General features: G+C 49.1%; 1 protein-coding gene across 1 annotated transcript in view; it reads right to left on the bottom strand.

The window, feature by feature from the left end:
• Positions 1-21702, bottom strand: part of LOC146343187 (phosphatidylinositol 4,5-bisphosphate 3-kinase catalytic subunit alpha isoform-like) — a 39208-nt gene extending 17506 nt beyond the window's left edge. The window contains exons 1-13 of the mRNA XM_084806831.1: positions 21449-21702; positions 19812-19974; positions 19490-19699; positions 17552-17802; positions 16353-16595; positions 15183-15268; positions 14548-14653; positions 14007-14159; positions 13313-13447; positions 11228-11352; positions 11010-11091; positions 10499-10663; positions 2473-2576 (exon numbers count right to left, since the gene is read on the bottom strand). Of these exons, the coding sequence (XP_084662957.1) occupies positions 2473-2576; positions 10499-10663; positions 11010-11091; positions 11228-11352; positions 13313-13447; positions 14007-14159; positions 14548-14653; positions 15183-15268; positions 16353-16595; positions 17552-17802; positions 19490-19699; positions 19812-19974; positions 21449-21637 (2012 nt within the window). The 5' untranslated portion in view covers positions 21638-21702. The remainder of the gene's footprint in view (positions 1-2472; positions 2577-10498; positions 10664-11009; positions 11092-11227; positions 11353-13312; positions 13448-14006; positions 14160-14547; positions 14654-15182; positions 15269-16352; positions 16596-17551; positions 17803-19489; positions 19700-19811; positions 19975-21448) is intronic.
• Between the last annotated feature and the right edge of the window lie 821 nt (positions 21703-22523).

Raw genomic sequence — 22523 nt, 5'->3', positions numbered from 1 at the left:
ATATTCCCTCAAATTACTCCACCTTTTCTCCCTTGCTTTTCTCCCTTACACCTAGAACTACCTCCCAAAATACCTGTATGATGCCATCTTTTATGAGAACATAAGAACAGCTGTGCTGGAGCAGACCAAAGGCCTCTCTAGCCCAGCATTCTGTTCACATGGGGGCTGACCAGATGACCCCATGGGAAGCCCACAAGCAGAACATGAGTGCAACAGCACCCTCCTGCTCGTGTTCCCCACCAACTGTTATACGTTAACATACTGCCTCTAATACTGAAAGGAATATATAGCCATGAGGGCTAGTAGCCATGGATAGCCTTCTCCTCCAGGAATTTCTCCAATCCCCCTTTAAATCCATCCAGGTTGGGGGCTATCATTACATCTTGTGGTAGTGAATTCCCTAGTTTAACTCTGTGCTGTTGAAAAAGAACTTCCTTTTGTCTGTCTTAACTCCCTCTCACTCTGCTTCATTGGATGATCCCACTGGGTCCTAGTATTATCTACTTATTCCGCACTATGCATAATTTTGTGCACCTTTATTGTGTACCTCCTTACGCAGCATTTTTCTAAGCAAAAAAGCCCCAAATGTTGTAAACCTTTCTCAAAGGAGAGTTGTTCCAGCCCCTTGATCACTTTGATTGCGCATTTTTGCTCCTTTTCCAGCTATACAATATCCTTTTTGAGCTGCGGTGGCCAAAATTGTACACAGTTTTCCAAGTGTCATCACACCACAGATTTATATAAAGGCTTTATGGTACTGGCAGTTTTATTTTGGTTCCTTTCCTAACAATCCCCAACATGGAATTTGCCTTTTTCATAGCAGATGCACACTGAGTCAACGTTTTCATTGAGCGGTCCACCATGACCCCAAGATCTCTTTCCTGGTCAGTCATTGCCAACGCAGACCCCATCAGCATCTACATGAAGTTAGCATTCCTTTGCCCCAACGTACATCAGTTTCCAATTGCTTGCATATAACTGCATTTGCCACTGAATGCCCATTCCCGCAGTTTGGAGAGATCCTTTTGGAGCTCATCGCAGTCCCTTTTTTGTTTTAACCACCCTTAATAATTTGGTGTCATTGGCAAACTTGGCGACCTCACTGCTCACCCTGAACTCCAAGTTAGAAAGCACCAGGCCCCCTACAGATCCTTGGCTGACCCCACTGCCTATATCCCTTTCTGTTGGGGGAACTGTCCAGTTATTCCTACTCTTTACTTTCTGTTCTTTAACTAATTACCAATCCATAGGATTACCTCTCTGTTTAACCCATGGCAGCTACATTTGCTCTAGAATCTTTGGTAGGGGTGTACAAGAATTTTGTTCCTGTTTGCAAATCATGCAAACATGTCCCATTTGCAACCTTCAATGTGAACATGAGCAGAAACACAATTATCAGGAAATTTTTGCAGTTTCCTGAACTTGCATTCACATTTGAAAATGCACACTTGTGCAAATCCCCCCCAAACCTGTATTCCCATGTTTTAGCCTAGAGGGAGAAATGCACATTTTTGGTTGGGGAAAAATGGGCATTTTTAAAATGCGTATCATTCATTCATTCATTCATTTATTTATTATTAATTTTTGTGAACTGCCCAGAGAGCTTCGGCTATTGCGTGGCATAGAAATAAATAAATAAATAAATTCATTTCTGTACTGCCCAATAGCCGAAGTTCTCTGGCTTCTTTCCATTGGGAAAAATGGCACACTTTTAAAATTTTGAATTTTTCCCAGTCAGAAAGAAGGCATTTGTGTTTGGCAATGCAAATGAGGCAAAAATAGCCTTGAGGAAAAATTCGGAGAAAATCAGCAAGCTCAAACATTGCATGTTCTCCCATCCCTGGTCTTTGGTGAAGGACTTTGTGAAAAGCCTTTTGGAAGTCCAAGAAAACAATGTCAATCAGATCACCCCTGACCACATGCTGGTTGATGCAGGCTTGTTGCTAAAAGTAGGATGCCTTTGGCATAACACCTTAGTCCCTGTGCCCTGCTATAACCTAGTGGAGTACATATAACTGAAAAGAAAGATATTTTTCCCTTGCCTGCCCCTGCCTCCCTCTCCTTCCCCTTCCTCCATTATTTCCCTATGTTGAATTTTAGACTGTAAGCAAACTGGGGCAGGGACCTGTCCTCTTGAATTTTGTAAAATCCTGTGCACACTGAAGGTGCTACATAAACAAATTAATAATTTTCTGTAATGATGACTATGCCGCTGTGATTTTGTTGTGGAGGGTTGCTGTTTTTAACTTGTGTTTTGTGCGTGGTGGTATTTTAGTTATTTTAAAAGGAGTACATCACTGTGGGTACTTAATGGGTGGAAAGGCATTTCAGAAACATTAAAAATAAATAACCCAGATAAACACGCTGTCCCTACCTCAGGTGGTCAACCTATAGCTGCTGCAACCTTTTGCCAACCTCTACTGTCACCATCCAACCCACCTCTGCAATTCCTCCCCTCTCCCTGACACTTACTTGAGATGCCAGAAGTAAAAGTGCCCGATCCGCTGGTTTGTCAAAGCCTTCATGGTAAGGAAGCGAGCCAGGGGGTTGTCCAGGTACTGCTCATATTTGAGAACCTTCCGGAAGGAGAGTCAAAGTGGTCAGGCAGGTTGATCTCTAGCTAGGGGGCAGGATGTCATGCAGGAAGGGCACTCAGCAGAGGTAGGGGTGCAACTTGCCCTTTTTTCCTGTAACCGCCAGCAGCTGCGTAACAGGCAGAAATTCAACAAATGCTGCTTTCCCCATCAGTGCATTTCTGTATTGTTATGCTGCCCCACCCCGCTTCTGAGCAGCGAGAAGTCCCGGGGCAGTTAGTGCTACTGGCCTGAGTTCAGTTTATGAATGTATCCCCCTTTCCATACAACGTATAGTCAAGGCAGCTTATGATAAATAAAATAAAACACAATAGCATTCAATAAAACCAACACCAACAACAGAAATACAGCAGGATAAAAAAAAACTTTTCAAAGAGGCAACTTTTCAAAAGGTCTTAAAGCCTTGCTCAGACAACACTGACTTTACTGCCCTTCTGAAAGCTGGCAGTGATGGGGCTGGACCTACCTCTAGGCAGGAGGGGGGTACTCCACAATCTGCACTCACAGACAAGTAACCTGCATCCCTCGTGGGCACCCGTCACACCTCTGACAGTGAGGGAACACGGATAAGGACCCCAGGAGAGGAACAACAGCAATTCTTTACACAATGTCCTTGTAATATTATCTTTATTTACAGAGCATATTGGATGCAAATAGGCACTCCTTCTGCAGGTAGATCTGCAGAGAGTAATTTGAGCAGCCCCCCCTCCACCAAGACTGCACCGTGAGTTTCAGCTAGCTCCAAATGGAAGCTCTCCTCTCTCTCTCACCCCCCATTCAAACTGCTGAGTCCTCCTCCTCCTGTTCCTTCAGTTGGAGGATACTCGGCTGGCGAATATGCCTGCCCAGTTTGGTATAAATCAGCACATGCTGGGCAAGTTGATGTCGCTTTGACTGAAACAAGTAGAATCATTACCGGATGTTTAAAACCTACTTCTCTAGATAAGATCTACCATATAGCTGGCATTGTCCCGCCTGCTGTTCGTAGAGAAGCAGCAGCATACAAAGAGAGGCTTAAATCCTCAATATCCAAACAACACCCTCTTAACGGCCTACAACCAGCTCCTCAGAGATTAAAATCCAGGAAAAGCTTCCTCAGATCGACGGAAGACTTGATGAATTCAAAAGTAGAATGGACTTATGGAAAGCTACAAAGAATCAACACTGGAGGGAACCAGTAGAGGAGCTGGCACCCGGTTTCGATGAAAGCTGGGAAGTTTGGAAATCATTGAATAGACTGCGTACGGGTGTAACAAGATCTAGAGATACTATGAATAAATGGGGTTATCCGGTAATCTCTGCCCTATGTGACTGCAGAGACTTGCAGACAACAACACATATGTATACTTGCCCTTTGTGCCCTGACCAATGTACACATGAGGACCTTATGACAGCGCGACAGAACGCAATTAATGTTGCTAGTTTGGGGGCAAGATTTGTCTAATTTTTATATATTTTAACTTCTACATTTTATATTTTAAATGTTATGTGTTATAGTATGTTTTTTAATTGTGATGCTTCTGACACGAATAAATAAATAAGTTGGAGTATATCACCTTCTCGAAGCTCTGCTGAAGTGTCACATTCCAAAAGCTGAGCAAGATACCTAATGATCCATCAGGAGAACTGCCACCATCTCCCATTGATGAATCATCAACCAACCGCACAGGGCTCTTAGCAAGCCAGTGAGCGGCTTTACAAGAGGGGGTCTGTCAGCATCAGCAACCAATGCCAATATCCTGGGAAGAACTTTCTCTGTTGAATCCCTTCCTGTGATGCATCGCTAAAGGCACAGAAGCCCCCTGCCAATCAAAAGAAGGAACAGCCCCACAGAGCTACACAGAATTTCAACGTAATGTTTTAAGTCCCCAATTTCATCACATATTTGGATAGGACGGCAGCAGGGGGCAAAGGATTAAAGCCCCCCTACCCTGCCCCCCTCCATATCTGCCAGGGTCCCAATCTGGACTGGAGGATTCAAACCTGCTATTTATGTTCTTCCCCTTCATGGATCACTGCCTTGTTGTGGCGAAGGGGCTTGCGTAACTCAGTGAAGCCATAAGCTATGCCGTGCAGGGCCGCCCAAGATGGACAGGTCATGGCGGAGAGTTCTGACAAAATGTGGTCCACTGGAGAAGGAAATGGCAACCCACTCCAGTATTCTTGCCAAGAAAATCCGATGGAACGTTTCACAAGGCTAAAAGAGATGATGCCGGAAGATGAGCCCCTCAGGTCGGAAGGTGTCCAATATACTACTGGGGAAGACCAGAGGGTATCTCCAAGTAGCGCCAGAAAGACTGAAGCGGCTGGGCCAAAGCCGAAAGGACACTCAGCTGTGGATGTGTCTGGTGGTGAAAAGAAAGTCTGATGCTGTAAAGAACAATATTGTTTAGGAACCTGGAATGTAAAATCAATGAATCAAGGTAAGCTGGAGGTGGTCAAACATGAGATGGCAAGATTGAACATCAACATCTTGGGAATCAGTGAACTAAAATGGACAGGCATGGGCGAATTTAATTCAGGTGACCATCATGTCTACTACTGTGGGCAAGAATCCCTTAGAAGAAATGGAGTCAACAAAATATTCATAGTTTTGAATATTTTGAATAGTTTTGAATAGTTTTCAAAGTTTTGAAAATAGTTTTCAAAACTATTAGTTTTGAATAGTTTTGTTGACTATAATACTCATAGTCAACAAAAGGGTGGGAAAAGCAGTACTGGGGTACAATCTCAAAAACGATAGAATGATCTCAGTATGAATCCAAGGCAAACCATTCAACATCACAGTAAATCAAGTCTATGCCCCAACCACTGAGGCCAAAGACGCTGAGGTTGATCGGTTCTATGAAGACCTACAACACCTTCTAGAACTAACACCAACAAAAGATGTCCTCTTCATCATAGGGGATTGGAATGCTAAAGTAGGAAGTCACGAAATCACTGATAGAAGGTGTTGTAAAACCACTAAACCATTCAGGTATGACCTAAATCATATCCCTTATGAATACACAGTGGAGGTGACGAATAGATTTAAGGGATTAGACCTGATAGACAGAGTGCCTGAGGAACTATGGATGGAGGTCCGTAACATTGTTCAGGAGGCAGCAACTCAATCCATCCCAAAGAAAAAGAAATGCAAGGAAGCAAATTGGCTGTCTGATGAGGCTTTACAAGAAGCTGAGGAAAGAAGGGAAGCGAAAAGCAAGGGAGAAAGGGGAAGATATATCCAACTGAATGCAGAGTTCCAGAGAATAGCAAGGAGAGACAAGAAGGCCTTCTTAAATGAACAATGCAAAGAAATCGAGGAAAACGATAGAATGGGAAAGACTAGAGATCTCTTCAAGAAAATCGAAGATCTCAAGGGAACGTTTTGTGCAAAGACGGGCATGATAAAGGACAAAGGTGGTCTCTGATGTGCGTGTACAGTCCCCTAACTTATTGGTGTTGGGGGACTTCAACGTACATTCGGAGGCCATCCTCACAGGAGCACCTCGGGACTTCATGGAGACCATGGCCTTGTGGGAGCTGCACCATATTCTAACTGGGCCCACCCATGTAGCCGGTCATGCACTAGACCTTGTGTTTGTTTCTGGAGAAGCGGGGAGTGATCTGGAAGTCTATCCACCACCCCCTTGTCATGGTCAGATCACTATCTGGTGACGTTGGACTTCTCGGTTCCACAACCCCTCCGCAGGGGTGGAGGACCCATTAAAATGGTCCACCCCAGGCGTCTTATGGATCCAAATGGATTCCTGAACGCGCTTGGGGATTTTCTGGGGCACACCAACGGCCACTCGGTCGAGACCCTGGTGGGTGGCTGGAATGCCGCAATCACTGGGGCATTAGATCAGGTGGCTCCGAAACGCCCTCTCCCCCTGAACAGGGCTCGGACTGCACCATGGTTCAATCTGCGGTTACGAGCTCTGAAACAAGAGGTGAGACGGCTAGAGCGCTGGTGGCGGAAGTCTCGCTCCAAAGACAATCAGACACGGGCTAGAGCTGTATCTTCAGCCTATCACGTGGCGGTGAAGGCAGCAAAAAAGGAATATTATGCTGCCTCCATCGCGTCTGCAGAGTGCTGTCCCAGGAGGCTGTTCCAAGTGGTCTGGAGCCTGGTCGGTCCTGTGGCTCCGGAACCACTGGAGCATTCTAAGGCCTCCTGTGAGGCCTTGGCAAGGCACTTTGCAGATAAAATTGATCAGATTAGGTGTGTTACTCTGCACGCTGTGGATACAGTTAGTGAGCAAGAGGCGGCCTGTGGCAAACCGGTTTTGTGGGATCGGTTCCAGCTTCTTCCTCCTGATGAAGTGGGCAAGGTGCTTTCATCTGTAAGGCCGACCACCTGCTTACTTGATCCTTGCCCATCTTGGCTCATTATGGGCTGCAGAGAGAGACTGGGTGAGGGGATCAGGGCGGTGGTGAACACCTCCCTTGAGGAGGGAGTGATGCCATCAGCCCTCAAGGAGGCAGTGATAAGACCGCTCTTAAAGAAGCCCTCCTTGGATCCTCAAGTTCTGAACAACTTTCACCCAGTCTCAAATCTGCCATTTTGGGGCAAGGTGATTGAGCGGGTGGTGGCGGTGCAGTTGAAGGCACACTTGGAAGAAACTGATTATCTAGACCCATTTCAGTCGGGCTTCAGGCTTGGGCATGGGACAGAAACAGCCTTGGTCGCCTTGGTAGATGATATGAGGAGGGCTCTGGATAGGGGTGAATGCTCCTTCCTTGTTCTCCTCGACCTCTCAGCGGCTTTTGATACCGTTGACCACGGTATCCTCCTGGACCGCCTGGAGGGGTTGGGCATTGGAGACACCGTATTGTGGTGGTTCCGGTCCTTCCTCTCCGGCAGGTACCAGAGGGTAGCACTGGGAGAGGAGGTTTCAGACCCGTGGCCACTCACTTGTGGGGTGCCACAGGGTTCCATCCTCTCCCCGATGCTATTTAACATCTATGTGAAGCCGCTGGGGGCTATCATCAGGAGGTTTGGGGTGCAGTGTCATCAATATGCAGATGACACGCAGCTCTACCTCTCATTCAAATCTTCACCAAGGTTGGCCGTAGAATCCCCATCCAAATGTCTGGAGACGGTGAGTGGCTGGATGGGGAGGAATAGGCTGAAGCTGAACCCTGACAAGACCGAGGTACTTTTGGTGGGAGACAAGAGGAGGCTAGGGGATGTTGACCTGCTGTTGAATGGGGTACGGCTACCCTTGAAAGACCAGGTCCGCAGCCTGGGGGTCACTTTGGACTCCCAGCTGTCCATGGAGGCTCAGGTGTCAGCTGTGAGCCAGACAGCGCTGTATCAACTCCATCTGATACGGCGGCTGCGCCCCTTCCTTCCCGACCATCTGCTCCCATCGGTAGTACATGCCCTGGTCTCCTCTCGTTTAGACTACTGTAATGCGCTCTACATGGGGTTACCCTTGAAGACGGTTTGGAAGCTGCAGCTGGTACAGAATGCAGCGGCTCGCCTGATTAAAGGCAGCCGCCGGCGAGATCACATCACTCCAGTGCTGAAGGAGTTGCACTGGTTACCAGTTGTTTTCCGGGCCAAATTCAAGGTGTTGGTTTTGACCTTTAAAACCCTATATGGTTCCGGCCCAGCCTATCTTAAGGAGCGCCTCCAGCAGCACCAGACAGGCCGCTTAACAAGATCAGCCTCGGATGGCCTTCTCTCTGTCCCATCAGCCAGGACAGCTAGACTGGTGGGGACGAGGGAGAGGGCCTTTTCTGTAGTGACCCCCACTCTGTGGAACTCCCTCCCTAGGGAACTCCGTCATGCCCCCTCTTTAATGAGCTTCCGTTGTGCATTAAAAACGTGGCTGTTCAGGCAGGCATTTGGGGTGGGTTAGGGTATTTTAGAAAATGTTTTTATTGTAGAATTTTATTTATTTATTTATTTATTTATATTTATTTATTTCATTTCTATACCGCCCAATAGCCGAAGCTCAAAATTTTATTGTTTTATTGTATGTTGTACATTGCCCAGAGTGGCTGGGTGACCAGCCAGATGGGCGATTAATAAATTTAATAATAATAATAATAATAATAACAAAGAAGGCAGGGACCTAACAGAAGCAGATGAGATTAAGAAGAGGTGGAAAGAATACACAGAAGAACTATACAGGAAAGATCTTAATGTCCCTGATAGCCATGATAGTGCGGTCACTGAACCTGAGTCGGACATCCTAGAGAATGAAGTCAAGTGGGCCTTAGGAAGCATTACTAACAACAAAGCTAGCGGAGATGACAGTATTCCAGCTAAGCTACTTAAAATCCTAAAAGATGATGCTGTTAAAGTGCTGCACTCAATATGCCAACAAATTTGGAACACTCAACAGTGGCCACAAGCCTGGAAAAGGTCAGTTTACATTCCAATTCCAAAGAAGGGCAACGCCAAAGAGTGCTCAAACTACCGTACAATTGCGCTCATTTCACATGCCAGCAAGGTGATGCTCAAAATCCTACAAGCTAGGCTTCAGCAGTATATGAACGGAGAACTACCGGAAGTACAAGCTGGGTTTTGAAGAGGCAGAAGAACTAGAGATCAAATCGCCAACATTCACTGGATCATGGAGAAAGCAAGAGAATTCCAGAAAAACGTCTATTTCTGCTTCATTGACTACGCTAAAGCCTTTGATTGTGAGGATTACAACAAACTGTGGCAAATTCTGAAAGAGATGGGAATACCAGACCACCTTACCTGTCTCCTGAGAAACCTGTACGAGGGTCAAGAAGCAACAGTAAGAACCAGACATGGAACAACCGATTGGTTCAAAATTGGGAAAGGAGTACAACAAGGCTGTATATTGTCGCCCTGCTTATTTAACTTCTATGCAGAGTGCATCATGAGAAACACCGACCTGGATGATTCACAGGTCGGAATTAAGATTGCCGGGAGAATTATCAACAACCTCCGATATGCAGACGATACCACCCTAATGGCAGAAAGCAAAGAGGATCTAAAGAGCCTCTTGTTGAGGGTGAAATTGGAGAGTGCAAAAGCTGGTTTGAAACTCAACATTAAAAAAACGAAGATCATGGCATCTGGCCCCATCACTTCCTGGCATATAGAAGGGGTAGAAATGGAAGCAGTGACAGATGTTATTTTCTTGGGCTCCAAGATCACCGCAGACAGTGACTGTAGCCATGAAATTAAAAGACGCTTGCTCCTTGGGAGGAAAGCTATGGCAAACCTAGACAGCATAGTAAGAAGCAGAGACATCACCTTGCCGACAAAGCTATGGTTTTCCCAGTAGCAACGTATGGCTGTGAGAGCTGGACTATAAGGAAGGCTGAGCGCCAAAGAATTGATGCCTTCGAACTGTGGTGCTGGAGAAGACTCTTACAAGTTTCCTGGACTGCAAGGAGATCAAATCAGTCAATCCTAAAGGAAATCAACCCTGGGTGCTCATTGGTAGGACAGATACTGAAGCTGAAGCTCAAATATTTTGGCCACCTAAAGCGAAGAGAAAAGTCACTGGAAAAGACCCTGATGCTGGGAAAGATTGAAGGGAAAAGGAGAAGGGGACAGCAGAGGATAGGATGGCTAGATAGCATCACCGATGCAATGAATATGAACTTGAGCACACTCTGGGAGAGAGCAGAGGACAGGAAGGCCTGGCGTGCTCTGGTCCATGGGGTCACGAAGAGTCGGACACGACTTAACGACTGAACAACAACAACAACAACTTATGTTCTTAAAGCCATCCATGTAACTGCCAGTTCTGAGGAGAATGGCATCTCACCTGGTGCGGCCTGAACATTCCCACGTTTAACGGACTCAGGTGGCTTTAATTGGGTGGCACCTTTAGCCACCACATGACACGTGAAACACCCCGAAGCCCAGGCAGAGTGGTACAGTTCTGTGTTGCTTGCTGGGGGGGGGAAGGGGGGGCTGTTACCTGCACAAGCTGGATAAGATACTGTGAGAGTTTGTCATCCGTGAGTCCCTTCACAAGGCACTTCAGCGCAAACTCCCTCACAACTGGGTCTGGGAAGTTGCAGTCCAGGAGCTCCATAGAGAGTTCGGGCTTGATCAGTGGCCACTCCCGGAGAAGGCAGTACATCTATGGGGGCGGGGTGTGTGGGAAGCAAACGGTGGGAATTCAGATGGATTCTATCAGGGAAAATGGTCAAATCTCAGCCATGCGCCTGTGGGGAGGTGGCCTATTGCTGTGACATGACAGCTGCCTCATACCACATGGTACAGCCAGTGGGGAGAGGCCGCAGCTCACTGGTAGAGCCTGTGCTTTGTATATGGAAGGTCCCAGGCTCAATTCCCAGCAGCATGTCCTGGCAGGGCAGGAAAAAATCCTGCCTGAAACCCTGGAGAGCCGCTGCAGCCAGTCAGTGTTGACAATGCTGGCCTAGATGGACAAAGGCTCTCACTCCTCTTCTCCTGTGTAACCTCACCTGTGCCACCTCATCCCGTGAATTCCACTTGACAGACAGTAGTAATTTGGGGAGGGTCTCTGGTATGTTGACACAGTAGTGCCTGGGAAAAAAAGAGTGGATAGATGGGACCAGTCCTCCCTTGCGAATCCAGCCATCCTGTGCCTCTCCCCCCGCTCTAATCCCCCGAGATTGGCTCTGCACCCAGACAGAGCAGCCTGGAGCCCTCGCCCACACACCGGTGCCTCCACAGGAAGTCCTTCTCTTGTTCAGTGATCTCTGAGAGGGGGTCCCGGTTGCATATATTTCGGAGCTGCTCCAGTTCACTTTCATCAAGGGAGCTGTCCCGGGCCAGGCGGTTACTCTAGAAGAAGCAGGTGGGAGGAGAACATGATCGCTCTGGCTCCAGTTTCCCAATTGTTCTTCCCTCCCTCTCCAAGCCAGGCCCTTCCAGATCAGAGCTGTGTGGCCTCAAACTGCCCCACCCGGAACTGGATGTTCCCTAGCAGGTAACCAATTAGATAGCAAACAAGGCGTTAGCAACACAGGAGCCATCTTGAATCCATGTGCCCTACATCTGGCTTCCCTGTCAGTTGCTAGCTAAAAATACAGACTCCCTCAAGTAGGAAAGGTTTCACTATGGAAACAAGGAGACTTCTTTCTTGTTTTCTTTCTTATGTAAGACCTGCAGTTTGGTTTTATCTAGCGTGCAGCTTTCATGTGTTCTGTGGTGTGATTGTTCTCTTATCCCCATCCCGGGAGAGCAGGGGCTACTGTGCAGGCTCCTTGAGACCTATGTGAGTAAGGGGGCTTTCAGACAGAGGGCTCCTCACACTACGTCTCAGAAGGCATGGTGCAGGAATTTTGTCTTTCTTTCCTTAACAGATTTTCTGCAGTAACAAAGAAGATGAAAGAAGTGGTGGGAAAACACAGGAAGACAATGACATATGTAACCCCGTTAAATCCTGTGAATGAGGCAGGGCAGTGGCACTATACAAAGCCCCACCTACAAGCCCTTGGAATCTGATGTCCTTCCCCACTCCCCCTTGAGATCCATCCTTCTCCCAAAAAATGCCAGCTCCATGCAGCAAATGTACAAAAGATGCATTCAGAAATTAGGAGGATTTGGAGGCCCTTCTGCATCCTGAACATCTCTGCTGATTTCCCCCTGGGGCATCTGGACAAGAAGCAGCCATCCTAAAACCAGATGCTTCAGACTCAAGGCTGTCCAAAGGATTGGTAAACACAATGCATAACTAATTTATGGAACTCACCACCACAAGATGTGATGGCGATGGCCATTAGCTTAGAGGGCTTTTTAAAAGGGCTGGGACAAATTTATTATGATAGCTCAGTGGTAGAGCCCCTGCTTTGCATGCAGAAGGTCCCAGGTTTCATCCTGGGCATTTCCAAATGGGACTAGGAAAGACTCCTGCCTGTAATCTTGGATGGAGAGCCACTGCCCATCCGTGTCAACAATCCTGGGCTACAGGGATCAAGGGTCTGACTCCGTATGAAGGCAGCTTCCTCTGTTCCTGTCATCCTTATTTATTAATTATAATTAATAAATACATTCATGGCTATCCATCAGTGGCTGTTCACCATGATTGTTATATGGAACCTCCACATTCAGAGGCAGTGTATCTCTGAATACAAATTGCTCTAGAGACGACTGTTGCCTTCATGTCCTACCAGTGGAGGCTCTGGCTCCAATGTCAATGGGGCGGTGACTCCGCTCCAGGTTTCAGTTTTGCTTCGCACATTGGAGAGCTCCTTTAGAGTTCTGACTGGTCTGACTGAAGCCTGTAACTGATTCACCGCCCCACTGACATCGGAGCCACCAGTTCCACTGTGTCCTGCTTGTGGGCTTCCCAGTGGCATCTGTGGCAAACACGGTGCTGCACTGGGCAGATCTTCGGTATCGTCCAGGAGGTCTCTTCTTACATTCTTATGAGGTACTACTTGCCTGCTAAATTCCACAAGGGCAAAACTGCCCTGACCGAGGAGGAAGCAGGCAGCCTGCCACCCCCTGGGCTGGTGGTAAGCAATAAGGCAGGCAGGAGGGGATGAGGGCAGATGCGCCTATTGGGTCAGCCTCCCCTTGCAATCCTACGCACATTTACTCAGAAATAACTCCTGATGGGTTTGGTCAGCCCCTCAGATTACAGTCTTAGTGGGCATTGTAACAGAGCAGACAATAAGCCAATAAACCTTTGCTGGCTTTGGCTGTTCATCTGGCTGGTGCTCCATCCCCCAACTTGGTACCTGGGGCAAGTATCAGATTGAACAGACAGAATATTTGGTGTAACAGATGCTGCCCTCACCAGTCCCACCATACAGTAGTTGAGCCCGAGTTCCCGAGACATGGCCCAATTGGCGTGTTCCTCTATTTCTGCGGCATCAGCAAATTTTACCGTGTGGCTGTACCAGGTGAATTCCAGCTCAAGGCATGGGGTCTCCTGCAGAGGGCAAAGTGGGGCAGCAAATCAAGACATCAAAGGTCCTCTTTAGAGGCTCTACCCTACTTTCTAGCGCTGTCACACTGGGGAGTTTATGCTGGTTCAAATGAACCCAGAAGGCTGGGCCTCTGCTGCTTAAAGGTTCACGTTTGGCAAGCTGTAACTTGGACTTAAATTAGATCCAGCAGTGGTTGGAAGCACTCCTGAGAGCATGTAATAGGCTGGTCAGGAGTAGAGAGCAGCTGCTTAACAGCTTGCAGAGAAGTGGCTTTAAACTGGCCAGGATGAGGCCATAGGGATGCAAGGAATGGGGGAGAGCTTACTGGTGGGCCAAGAGGTAACATGGTGAAGGGGGAAGCATTTGTGACCAGTGGCTACAGTCTGAGAGTCACCCCTCGGAGATCTTGGTTTGGGTCACTGGACGAGTCGTCCCCTCCAAGCCTTAGCTTCCCCTATACACAAGATGGGCACCACAGAGGCTACCTCACAGGCTGCCGTGAGCTCAACACTGTAAGGGCTGGAAAGGGCTTTGCAGAGCAGAAGTGCCGCGCTGCCTCACCTTGTTGGGGTTGGAGCCTCCCACTCCAATGGGGTTCAGCAAGTCTTCTAGGCCATGGGGAACAGGCCAAAGGTTGAGTGCCATCTTCCCAGCCACGAGGGTGTCTTTGTAATCAAAGAGGTTGACATTGCCCCAGGCAAGGGGGCAGTGCTCCTGTTGGGCAGGGTGGGGAGACCAGGAGGAGTTGAGTCAGACGCAGGAGGGCAATCTTCCGTCCCTTGAACCAGTGTATCCTGGGGCAGTGGAAGCCCCGCTGCCCCACATTCAGCCAACCCGTGAGTCTTGGCTCCCAAGTCATTCTCCCAGCTTCCAAAGGGAGAGGCACTGGGGCTCCAGCACTGCCTGAGTGGAGCATCCAGTCCCCTCACTGGGTGGCTGCCTGGGGCTCCGAGCAGGAAGGCCTCGCACCCCTGCTCCGCCACTCTCTCTTCATTGCTGCCCTCCCACATGCTGGAAGACTAAGCAGACAAGTGCTGGGGCTCCACTCAAGCATGGATTAAAGCCCAGGCCCCTTCCAGATCCTGTCCCTCAACGGGCTCACCTCCTTTGCTCCCTTTCGGCCTTTCACCGAGCAAATGGAAACGCAGAGACGAGCGGCTCGTGGCAAGTCGGTCAGATAGATATCGTACGACAGCCACTCATTCCACCTGGTGGCAAACAGAGGGCATGCCGGAGTCAATCAAAGGGGGAGTCAATCAAAGGGAGACCCCCACCCCCACCCCAGTTCAGAATCCACTAATCCCTGTGGTGTTCCCCTCCCCCACAAGGAAGGACCACTGCTTGGTGGCAGACCACTTGCGTTGCCTGCAGGAGGCCCCCGGTTCGATCCCCAGCAGCATCTCCAGGTAGGGCTGGAAAAAATCCTGCCTGAAACCCCAGGGAGCAGCTGCAAGCCAGTTCAGACAATCCCAGGCTAGACTTTAAAGTATTGCAGTGAGTTGCATAGTTTACTTTCTTTTTTAAGCTTCTGATTTTTTTTAATTTATGATTTTATCATAGAATATTGTGGCATATTTGATCTTTATGCCTCTTGTATACCCCCCTGATATCCTAGGTTGAAGGGCAGATTAAAAGTATTTTTAATACATAAATAAATGGATGGACTGAGGGTCTGACTCAATATGGGGCATCTTCCTATGTTATTTATTCCCTCCCCCGACCCCCATCCACTGTTACCGAGGGTTGGAGCACGGAACACGCTGGGTGTTGACGTTATCACAAAGAGGCTCCCCACCATGGAAGATTCCTGTCCGGACATAGATCTAGAAGGAGGGAAAAGGGGAGGAACAGCATTCATGGGTCCACCCGGTCTAACTCTTCTAGTCCCTCCCTCTCCCAGAGAATCCAAGTAGGCCCCACACGCCCTCCTCAAAGGGGAAATCTAGCAGAATTGGCCATCATGTTTATAGTTCACTATGATTTCTAGTTTATGCTGTTCAAGACACCCAAGAAATAAGTGGCACCTGCAACAAAATATGGCAGTGTGGAATACTCCCGTCCAGGGATTGAGCCAGCCATCCCCTCCTCCACAATACTCCCCTGCCCATTTCCCCCTCCCCTCCAGTTGCCCATGTCCTCCACCAAGTCCATCAGACTTTTTTACTGGGTTGTTTTGAGGTTCTTGCCCCACCTCTTAGGGTTTTCTTTCTAAAGGGTTTTTTTTTTTTTTTTACTTCTGCAACCCCTGGTGTTCCCCCAAGCTGATATCTCCCCCTTGCATATGGGTGGCGCCATGTTTGGCTTCCTAAGGATCCACGCTCAGAGAGTGGGTTTACCCTTTGTATATACCAGCCTTCCCCAACCTGGCACCCTCCAGTTGTTCTGGACTACAACTTCCAGCATGCCCCAGCCAGGCGAGCATGAGAGGGCACCAGGTTGGTATATATACCAATTAACTGAAAAATGCTGTCCTGTCTTAACTGGTGAGCAGCTGGTGACTCTACAAGGACAGGGCCACTCTGCTCCTGGGGTATCTGACCAGATTCCCTGTTACAAGATCTCTGATCTGCAGTGCTCTGGTTCCTCAATGGCTGACCTCAGAGCTCTCCAGACCTCGGCCTTTTCCTCTCCCATCGCCAGGGCCTCCAAACAAATAAGTGTCAGTGCGGGGTGATAGATAACTGTTGCTGTGTGGAAATAAATATGAGGCTTTTCTTGTTACCCACAGGGTTGGCCGCATTTCACGCTATGTGAAATGGGGAACCACTGGGATCCTCAGGTGCACAGGAAATACAGGGGCAGATCTGGAAGTGGGTCTGGTCTTCCTGCCAGTGTCATTTGGGCTGTACAGCCACCTGCTCCTATCCCGAGAAGCTCTGGTAGCGTCTGGGCCCACTCAGTCCCAACCTTATCTATGTCCCGGATGTTGACGTTCACATAAGTGGCGCACAGGATCTTGATGCGCAAGAGGCTGTTGATGGACCAGAGCGACTTGGTGGGAACATCCCCGTTCACGTGTGAGGAGGTGGCTGAGCGACGCGCATAGGAGGGCAGCACAAACACATTGGCGGGCAGTTGGCTGTAGAGGCTCTCCTTGCTCATGAGCATCAGGTGGGGCAGGCGGCCAATGGTGATACAATTCCTCATGTACTGGGGGAGAGAAAGGCAGGGGGAGGGGGAGACAGACACATTGCAAGCAGCCACTTGTTTCTCTTGGAATGCGTAGACCCCATTTCCATTCAGACTGAACTTCCAAAGTGGTTAACCATAAAAGAGCATGAAAACACACATCAAAAAATTGTCAAGTACAAGAACCACACCAGCAGAGGAGTCAAAAATAAACCAGCAGAATAACAAAAACATATCAGAGCCAACTAACCCAAACTCTACAGCAAAAGCCCACCAGAACCTATTTGGTCTTGTTTTCTACAGTGCCAGGAGTGAGGGGCCCACTCCCAAAGCCCGGGTTGAAGAGGCCCTTTCCTGTGTACTCACCTGTCTAAGGTCTGAGAGTGGGAGGCGAGGGGAAGATTAGGGTGGAGGAGAAAGAAATAGCCCTTCAGCTGCCCCCATCTCAAAATAAAATGAAATTAAAACCATGTAAGCCTTTCAAGGTCAATGCAAGCATGGGTTCCAGAAGCAAACTGTGAGACAATGAAATTGGTGCAACGTTGGGTGTCAGGTGCTCCTTGTGGTTTGCTCAGAACTCCTGCTGAGTTTTTCCCCAGTTGAAGCTTCCAAACACATTGTAAAGGTGGCCCCATATTCCAAAGAACTGCCCACTGGATTGTATCTGCCTGCCATTCTGGTTCCCTTAATGCATGGAGCGGCGGGGGTGGGGGAACAATCTCCTGCCCGCAGGCCTAATCTGGCCCACGTAGGTAGCCCATCCGGCCCACGGAGGTTTGGGCTTCCTCCACTCCCCTCCTGTTAAGGCTGAATGGACCAAAATCTGCAACAGGCGCAAATCAACAGAACAACAGTCCTTCATTTCTTGTGCTGCAGCTGGGAGGCAAGGAGAGTTTCCCTCACCTGACAACAAGGTGCACGGGCAAGCAGTGCTCTGAAGCAGGGGCACTGGGTGTGGGCAGAAAGGGTTTCCTCACCTTGTACTGGCTGAGTGGGTATTTCTCAAGCAAATACTCGTCACAGCCGCACACCTTGAGGAGGTACTTCCCCTGGTATTCCTGAACACACAGACGCAGCTGCTCTGGCGACAGGTGCATGCTGCGCGTCTTCTTCCGGATGGCCTCAGCAATCACCTGCTCTGGCAGTGCGTCGTGGGGGGTCTTGAGGGTGTATTTCTGTTTGTCGTTGTTTGGAGACACAATAACCCAAATGGTAACTATGATCCGACCTTCAGGAGACGGAGGGGGGGAAAAGCAGGACAAGCAACCGTCATTTGGGTGAGCACTGCACACAGCATATGGGACTTGGGGCAGGGCCCATTAAAAAAGGCAGTGGGGGGGTGACCCTCTGATCTGTCACTAGCTCGCAGCCTGGCTTTATATCACAGAGTTGTCTTGCACTATGGGACACTATTTTCGGAAGCTAGGTAAGCGGCAACAAGAAATAGGGCCCTAGTGCTCTTATCAGAATGCCTCAGCTGTAGAACTCCCTGCCCCCGGAGGCTGACTTGGCCCAACCTTTTGTTTCCTTGCAAAAAACGGGGGAGACATTCCTCTTCGGGGAGGCATTTGGGTGTGACCTGATTGCATTAAAAAGCAGTGCTGTTACCTATCATATTTTATTATAGCTTTGCTAACACCACTTGGGTTCTATTAATTTCTAACCCACCTTGGGTCTGTGTTTTAGAGGAAAATGGATACGAAATGTCATACATAACTATTAAATTAAATCAATATAAGGGAAAATGGTTTGAGCTCCTCAGAGGAAGGGATACAAGTGTGATATCCATAAAATGAAGTGTTTGCACGCTTACATTTTGGCCTTTTAATGCCATCTTGTAATTTAAAAACAACAAAGAGTCTTGTAGCTCCTTAAAAACTCACACATTTATGGCACAATCCTATGCATGTTTAGATAGTAAAGAAGTCCTACAACTCCCAGCATTCCCCAGCCAGCATCTAGGGGAATGCTGTCTGTCTAAACATGCATAGGATTGTGCCTCTGCATGTTTCTGTCTAATCATACATAAGATTGCACCTTAAGTCTGGCATAAGCTTCCGTGGACACTGTCCACTTCATCAGATGCATGAAGTGTTAACCTCACACTGACAGATTTAAAAATTGAGCTTAACACTTCATCCATCTGATGAAGTGGACAGTGTCCACAGAAGCTTATGCCAGCATAAATTTGTGAACCTTTGCTGCTGCAACAGGCTAACACAGCTACCCTTGTGGATTCTGTCATTTGCCACTCGTTTGAAGCCAGTTGCAAACCAACCCACCCCAAACTCTCCTGACCAGGGCAGGGCACTTGAGCCACAAACTACCCAGGGGCTCCATGTCCAATGCCCTGCTCCCTGCTGCCTATCTCCTAGCAGTTTCCCAGTGACTCAGGACAACCCAGTTGGCCTGTATCATGAATCTCCACATTGTATGTAGTAGACGTGGGTGGGGAGAGCTTCGGCTGAGAGGCAGCAGCTCTCCTACAGCCTCATGGATGTGGTGAGATTGGAACTGGGCCCTTCCTGGCTCTACAGTCTCATGCTCTTGGCCACAGCTGTGCACCAGTTCTCACTGACCATAAGCATTTATAGCAAGTTGGCTCAGACATGTGACACATGTCGGAAGGACTTGAAAGGATTTTGTCACACCAATACAAAATAAACTTGTCTCTGTAGAGAAGCTACAGAGAAAATCATCCAGTCAAGTTGATTTAGGGAAAACTTGCCTTTTATCTTTCCTCCAACCCCACAGTCCCCATTTTTCCTAGCCAAGCCTTAGACTTTTAAAAAAGTACAGCACAGCAACCCCTCACAAATATTTCTCTCTCCACACCACTGACCTACATACAAGTCAAGCCTCTGCTTTACATCCACCCACTCCCTGTAAACCCCCTCTCAAAACTCCCAGCTTACCTTTGTCCAGTTTGCTGAATACATGTTTGGGCAATTCTGGGCTGGATTCCACATTGGGAGGGTAGACATACAAAGCCTGACTTTGGGGGCCCGCAGACCCCCGTGTCTCCACGGCTTCACGGCAAACTGACAGGATGTTCCGCCGGAATTCCTGCACCTCGGGGTCCTTGACCAGTTCAAATTCGCAGATGGGCATCCCGATCGCAAACCCTAGGGGCCAAGAAGACACGGGAGGGATGTGGAAACGTGTGACCAAAGGGCCCATCGATCATGGCCCTCCTTCCACAACCCACAAGCCTGCCTGGCCTGGCCTGGCACCCACCAATCTCCCGGCTGAGGATCTTCTCCTCCCGGTTGCCCACGGGCTCAATGACCTTCAGGATGGGTTGGAAGAGGCGCAGGTCGCAAAGACGCCGGGACTCATCAAAGAATTCTTCCCGTTCAGCTTCTTGCGTCACACCCACAAAGATATAGGAAGATTCCTCCTGGGTGGGGTGGGGGGTCAAAAAGAAAGAAATTGGAGATGCCAATCTTGCCCACCAGGACACTTCTCTTCCCATTATAGCTCAGTGGGGTAAGATTATCGCTCAGCGACAGAAACCCTGCTTGGCCTGCAGGAGACCCCAGGTTTGATCCCCAGCAGCATCTCCAGGCAGGCCTGGGAAAGAATCCTGCCTGAAACCCTGGAGAGCCATTGCTGCCAGTCTGTGTCTACAATGCTGAGCTAGATGGACCAAGGATCTGACTCAGTGTAAGGCTGCTTCCTGTGTTTCCACCCACAAATCCAAGCTCCTAGGATTCCTGCCATGACTCACTACATCCCTGACTTATTTAGTATATTTATTTAAAGCACTCTTACCCCACACCTCAGCCCCCAAAGACCCCAGAATAGATCACATAGGGTCAATATCAAACAAGACAGGCTCACAATGTTAAAGACATGTCACAAAAAGGAAAAAGGGAGGGGGGGAGCAGAAATCAAGCAAATGCAGGTGCCAGTTCTTCAAGTTTAAAAGTTCTGACAATGACCAGCTCAACTGAAACAGCTCAGCGTGAGGAGGAGACAAATGGCAGCCAGTGAAGTGCCCCACTAGCTGCAGGTGAGACTACTCAGGAGGAGGGGGAAGTGTGTGTAAGTACCAGCCTGGATCATGGCTCAGCTGAGAGCCAGGAAGGGGTGGGGCCTCCAACTCCTATATAAGCTCTCAGTTGGAGGGAATCACTGCTAAAGCAGCAGCTGCTTTGGAGTCCCTTTATGCTGGGGAAATTAGCTTTAAAAGGGACTAGACAAAATAATGGAGGATATATCAGGCCACGGATGACTATTAGCTCATGATCGCTAAATGGAACTGTTAAGTTCAGAGGCAGTCTGCCTCTAAATCAGGGATAGGCAACATGCAGGCAGTATGTGGCCCAACACAGCTGTTTGTGCACCCCCCTAGTCCCTGCTACTGCCACCCCCAGCTCAATTCTGCTGGGAAACAAGGTGGAAGGGGAGCGTGCACGTTGTTTCTCAGCAGGATGGTGCTCCCGACACAGCCAAACAGTTGTTCAGTGGCCTGTCAGGAGCATGATTCTGCTAGGATTCCAGCAGTGCAGCCACTTCTGGTGGCGGTGGGGAGGGATGCAATAGGGTTCCACGGTAGCCAATGCTGCCCCCAAAAACTCCGGAGTTGCCTGGCCCTGTTCTAAATACCAGCTGGGGGGGGGGGGACACAACAAGGCCTTCATGGCCTGCTTGTAGACTCTCTAGAAGCCTCTGTTTGGCACACTAGATGAGATGAACCTTTGGTCCGATCCAGCAAGACTCTCATACCTGTATCTCCCTGAGAACCCAGGAGTCCCAGCTCCTCACCTCCCTTGCTTTGACTCTCAACTCCATGCTTGTGCAATGAATCCAAGCATCTCTTCTGTTTTCCAACGGGGGGGGGGGGGGGGCTTTGCCTTACTGCTGCTAACCTGAAGCAGATGGAAGAGGGGATATTTCCTGGCCTCCTTAAAAAGGTCATGCTTGATGCCCAGAAGGGTGGCTTCCCGCAGACATTCAAGAGTGACAATCATGCCATTGGGGAGGCAGCAATCCACCATGATCCGCGGGGGCATGAGGTGGAGCCCCCACAGCTCCCCGGATGAGGGCCGCGGCGGCATAGCTGCGACGGGGCAGGAAGACTTCAGCACGTTGCTAGAAATGTTTCAGGAAGCTAAAGCATCTTGTCCACCTGTTGAGTGGGGAGAAAGAGAAAAAAGCGGGTGGTGGGTAGGGTTTGCTGCAAGGGTAGAGGCGGCGCCAGGTCCAGGTTTTGGAGGGCCCTTGGACAAGGCCCCCTCCCTCAGTGAGTCTACTTTCTCATGGCCATTGTCACCAGCTGCTCTTGCTCCTCCTCCTTACTTGCTTGGCAGTCAGAGAGCCTTGGAGCAAGGAGGCGGCGGCATCTCCTGCTGCTCCTTCTCGCCAGCTCTGTTGCCTGGGCCAGAGCGAGAGGCAGAAGAACAAGCAGGCAGCAAAGGTGGAGAGGAGGAGCAAGTCCAGGGGCTCTTGTCAGCAGGCCCCTGCTGGGCTGTGGGCCCTCGGCAGGTGCCTGACCATACTGACCCTGGACACCAGCCCAGGCAGACGCCAGCCTCAGCACCATATGTGAGCTCTGCAGGCCCATTCGCCCCAGAAGGCTGGGCTTCTCAGGTCCCTCTCATTGACATCCCCCCACACACACTTCCTATTGGCCACCCAAGGGTATATAAATACAGAGCAGGAAAGAGGAAATCATTTCAGTCAATGACTCCCCTAACTTCCACATTTATGGGAATGTCTTCTTGCAGATGCACCATCTGACTCAGAGGGTAGCCCATCTCTGTCTCTCTAAACCTTACCAGCAATGGTGGGGTGCAGCCAAAGAAATTTAATTTGTTTGTCCTGGGATAAAAAGGGCTCCCTCTGTCTCAGAGACTTGGCTGGAGGAAAGTCTCAGCTTTTAAGTCCTAGGAGCCTGGACTGTTTTTTTCAGTAGGGTGGGGGGTTGCTTCTTCTCCCAAAATG

Source organism: Heloderma suspectum, chromosome 6 (assembly GCF_057233095.1).
Source record: "Heloderma suspectum isolate Gila_16-S chromosome 6, 16-S_ref, whole genome shotgun sequence".
NCBI lineage: Eukaryota > Metazoa > Chordata > Lepidosauria > Squamata > Helodermatidae > Heloderma > Heloderma suspectum.
The sequence above is the reverse complement of the archived record's forward strand: the minus strand, read 5'-3'. Positions and strand labels throughout refer to the sequence as shown.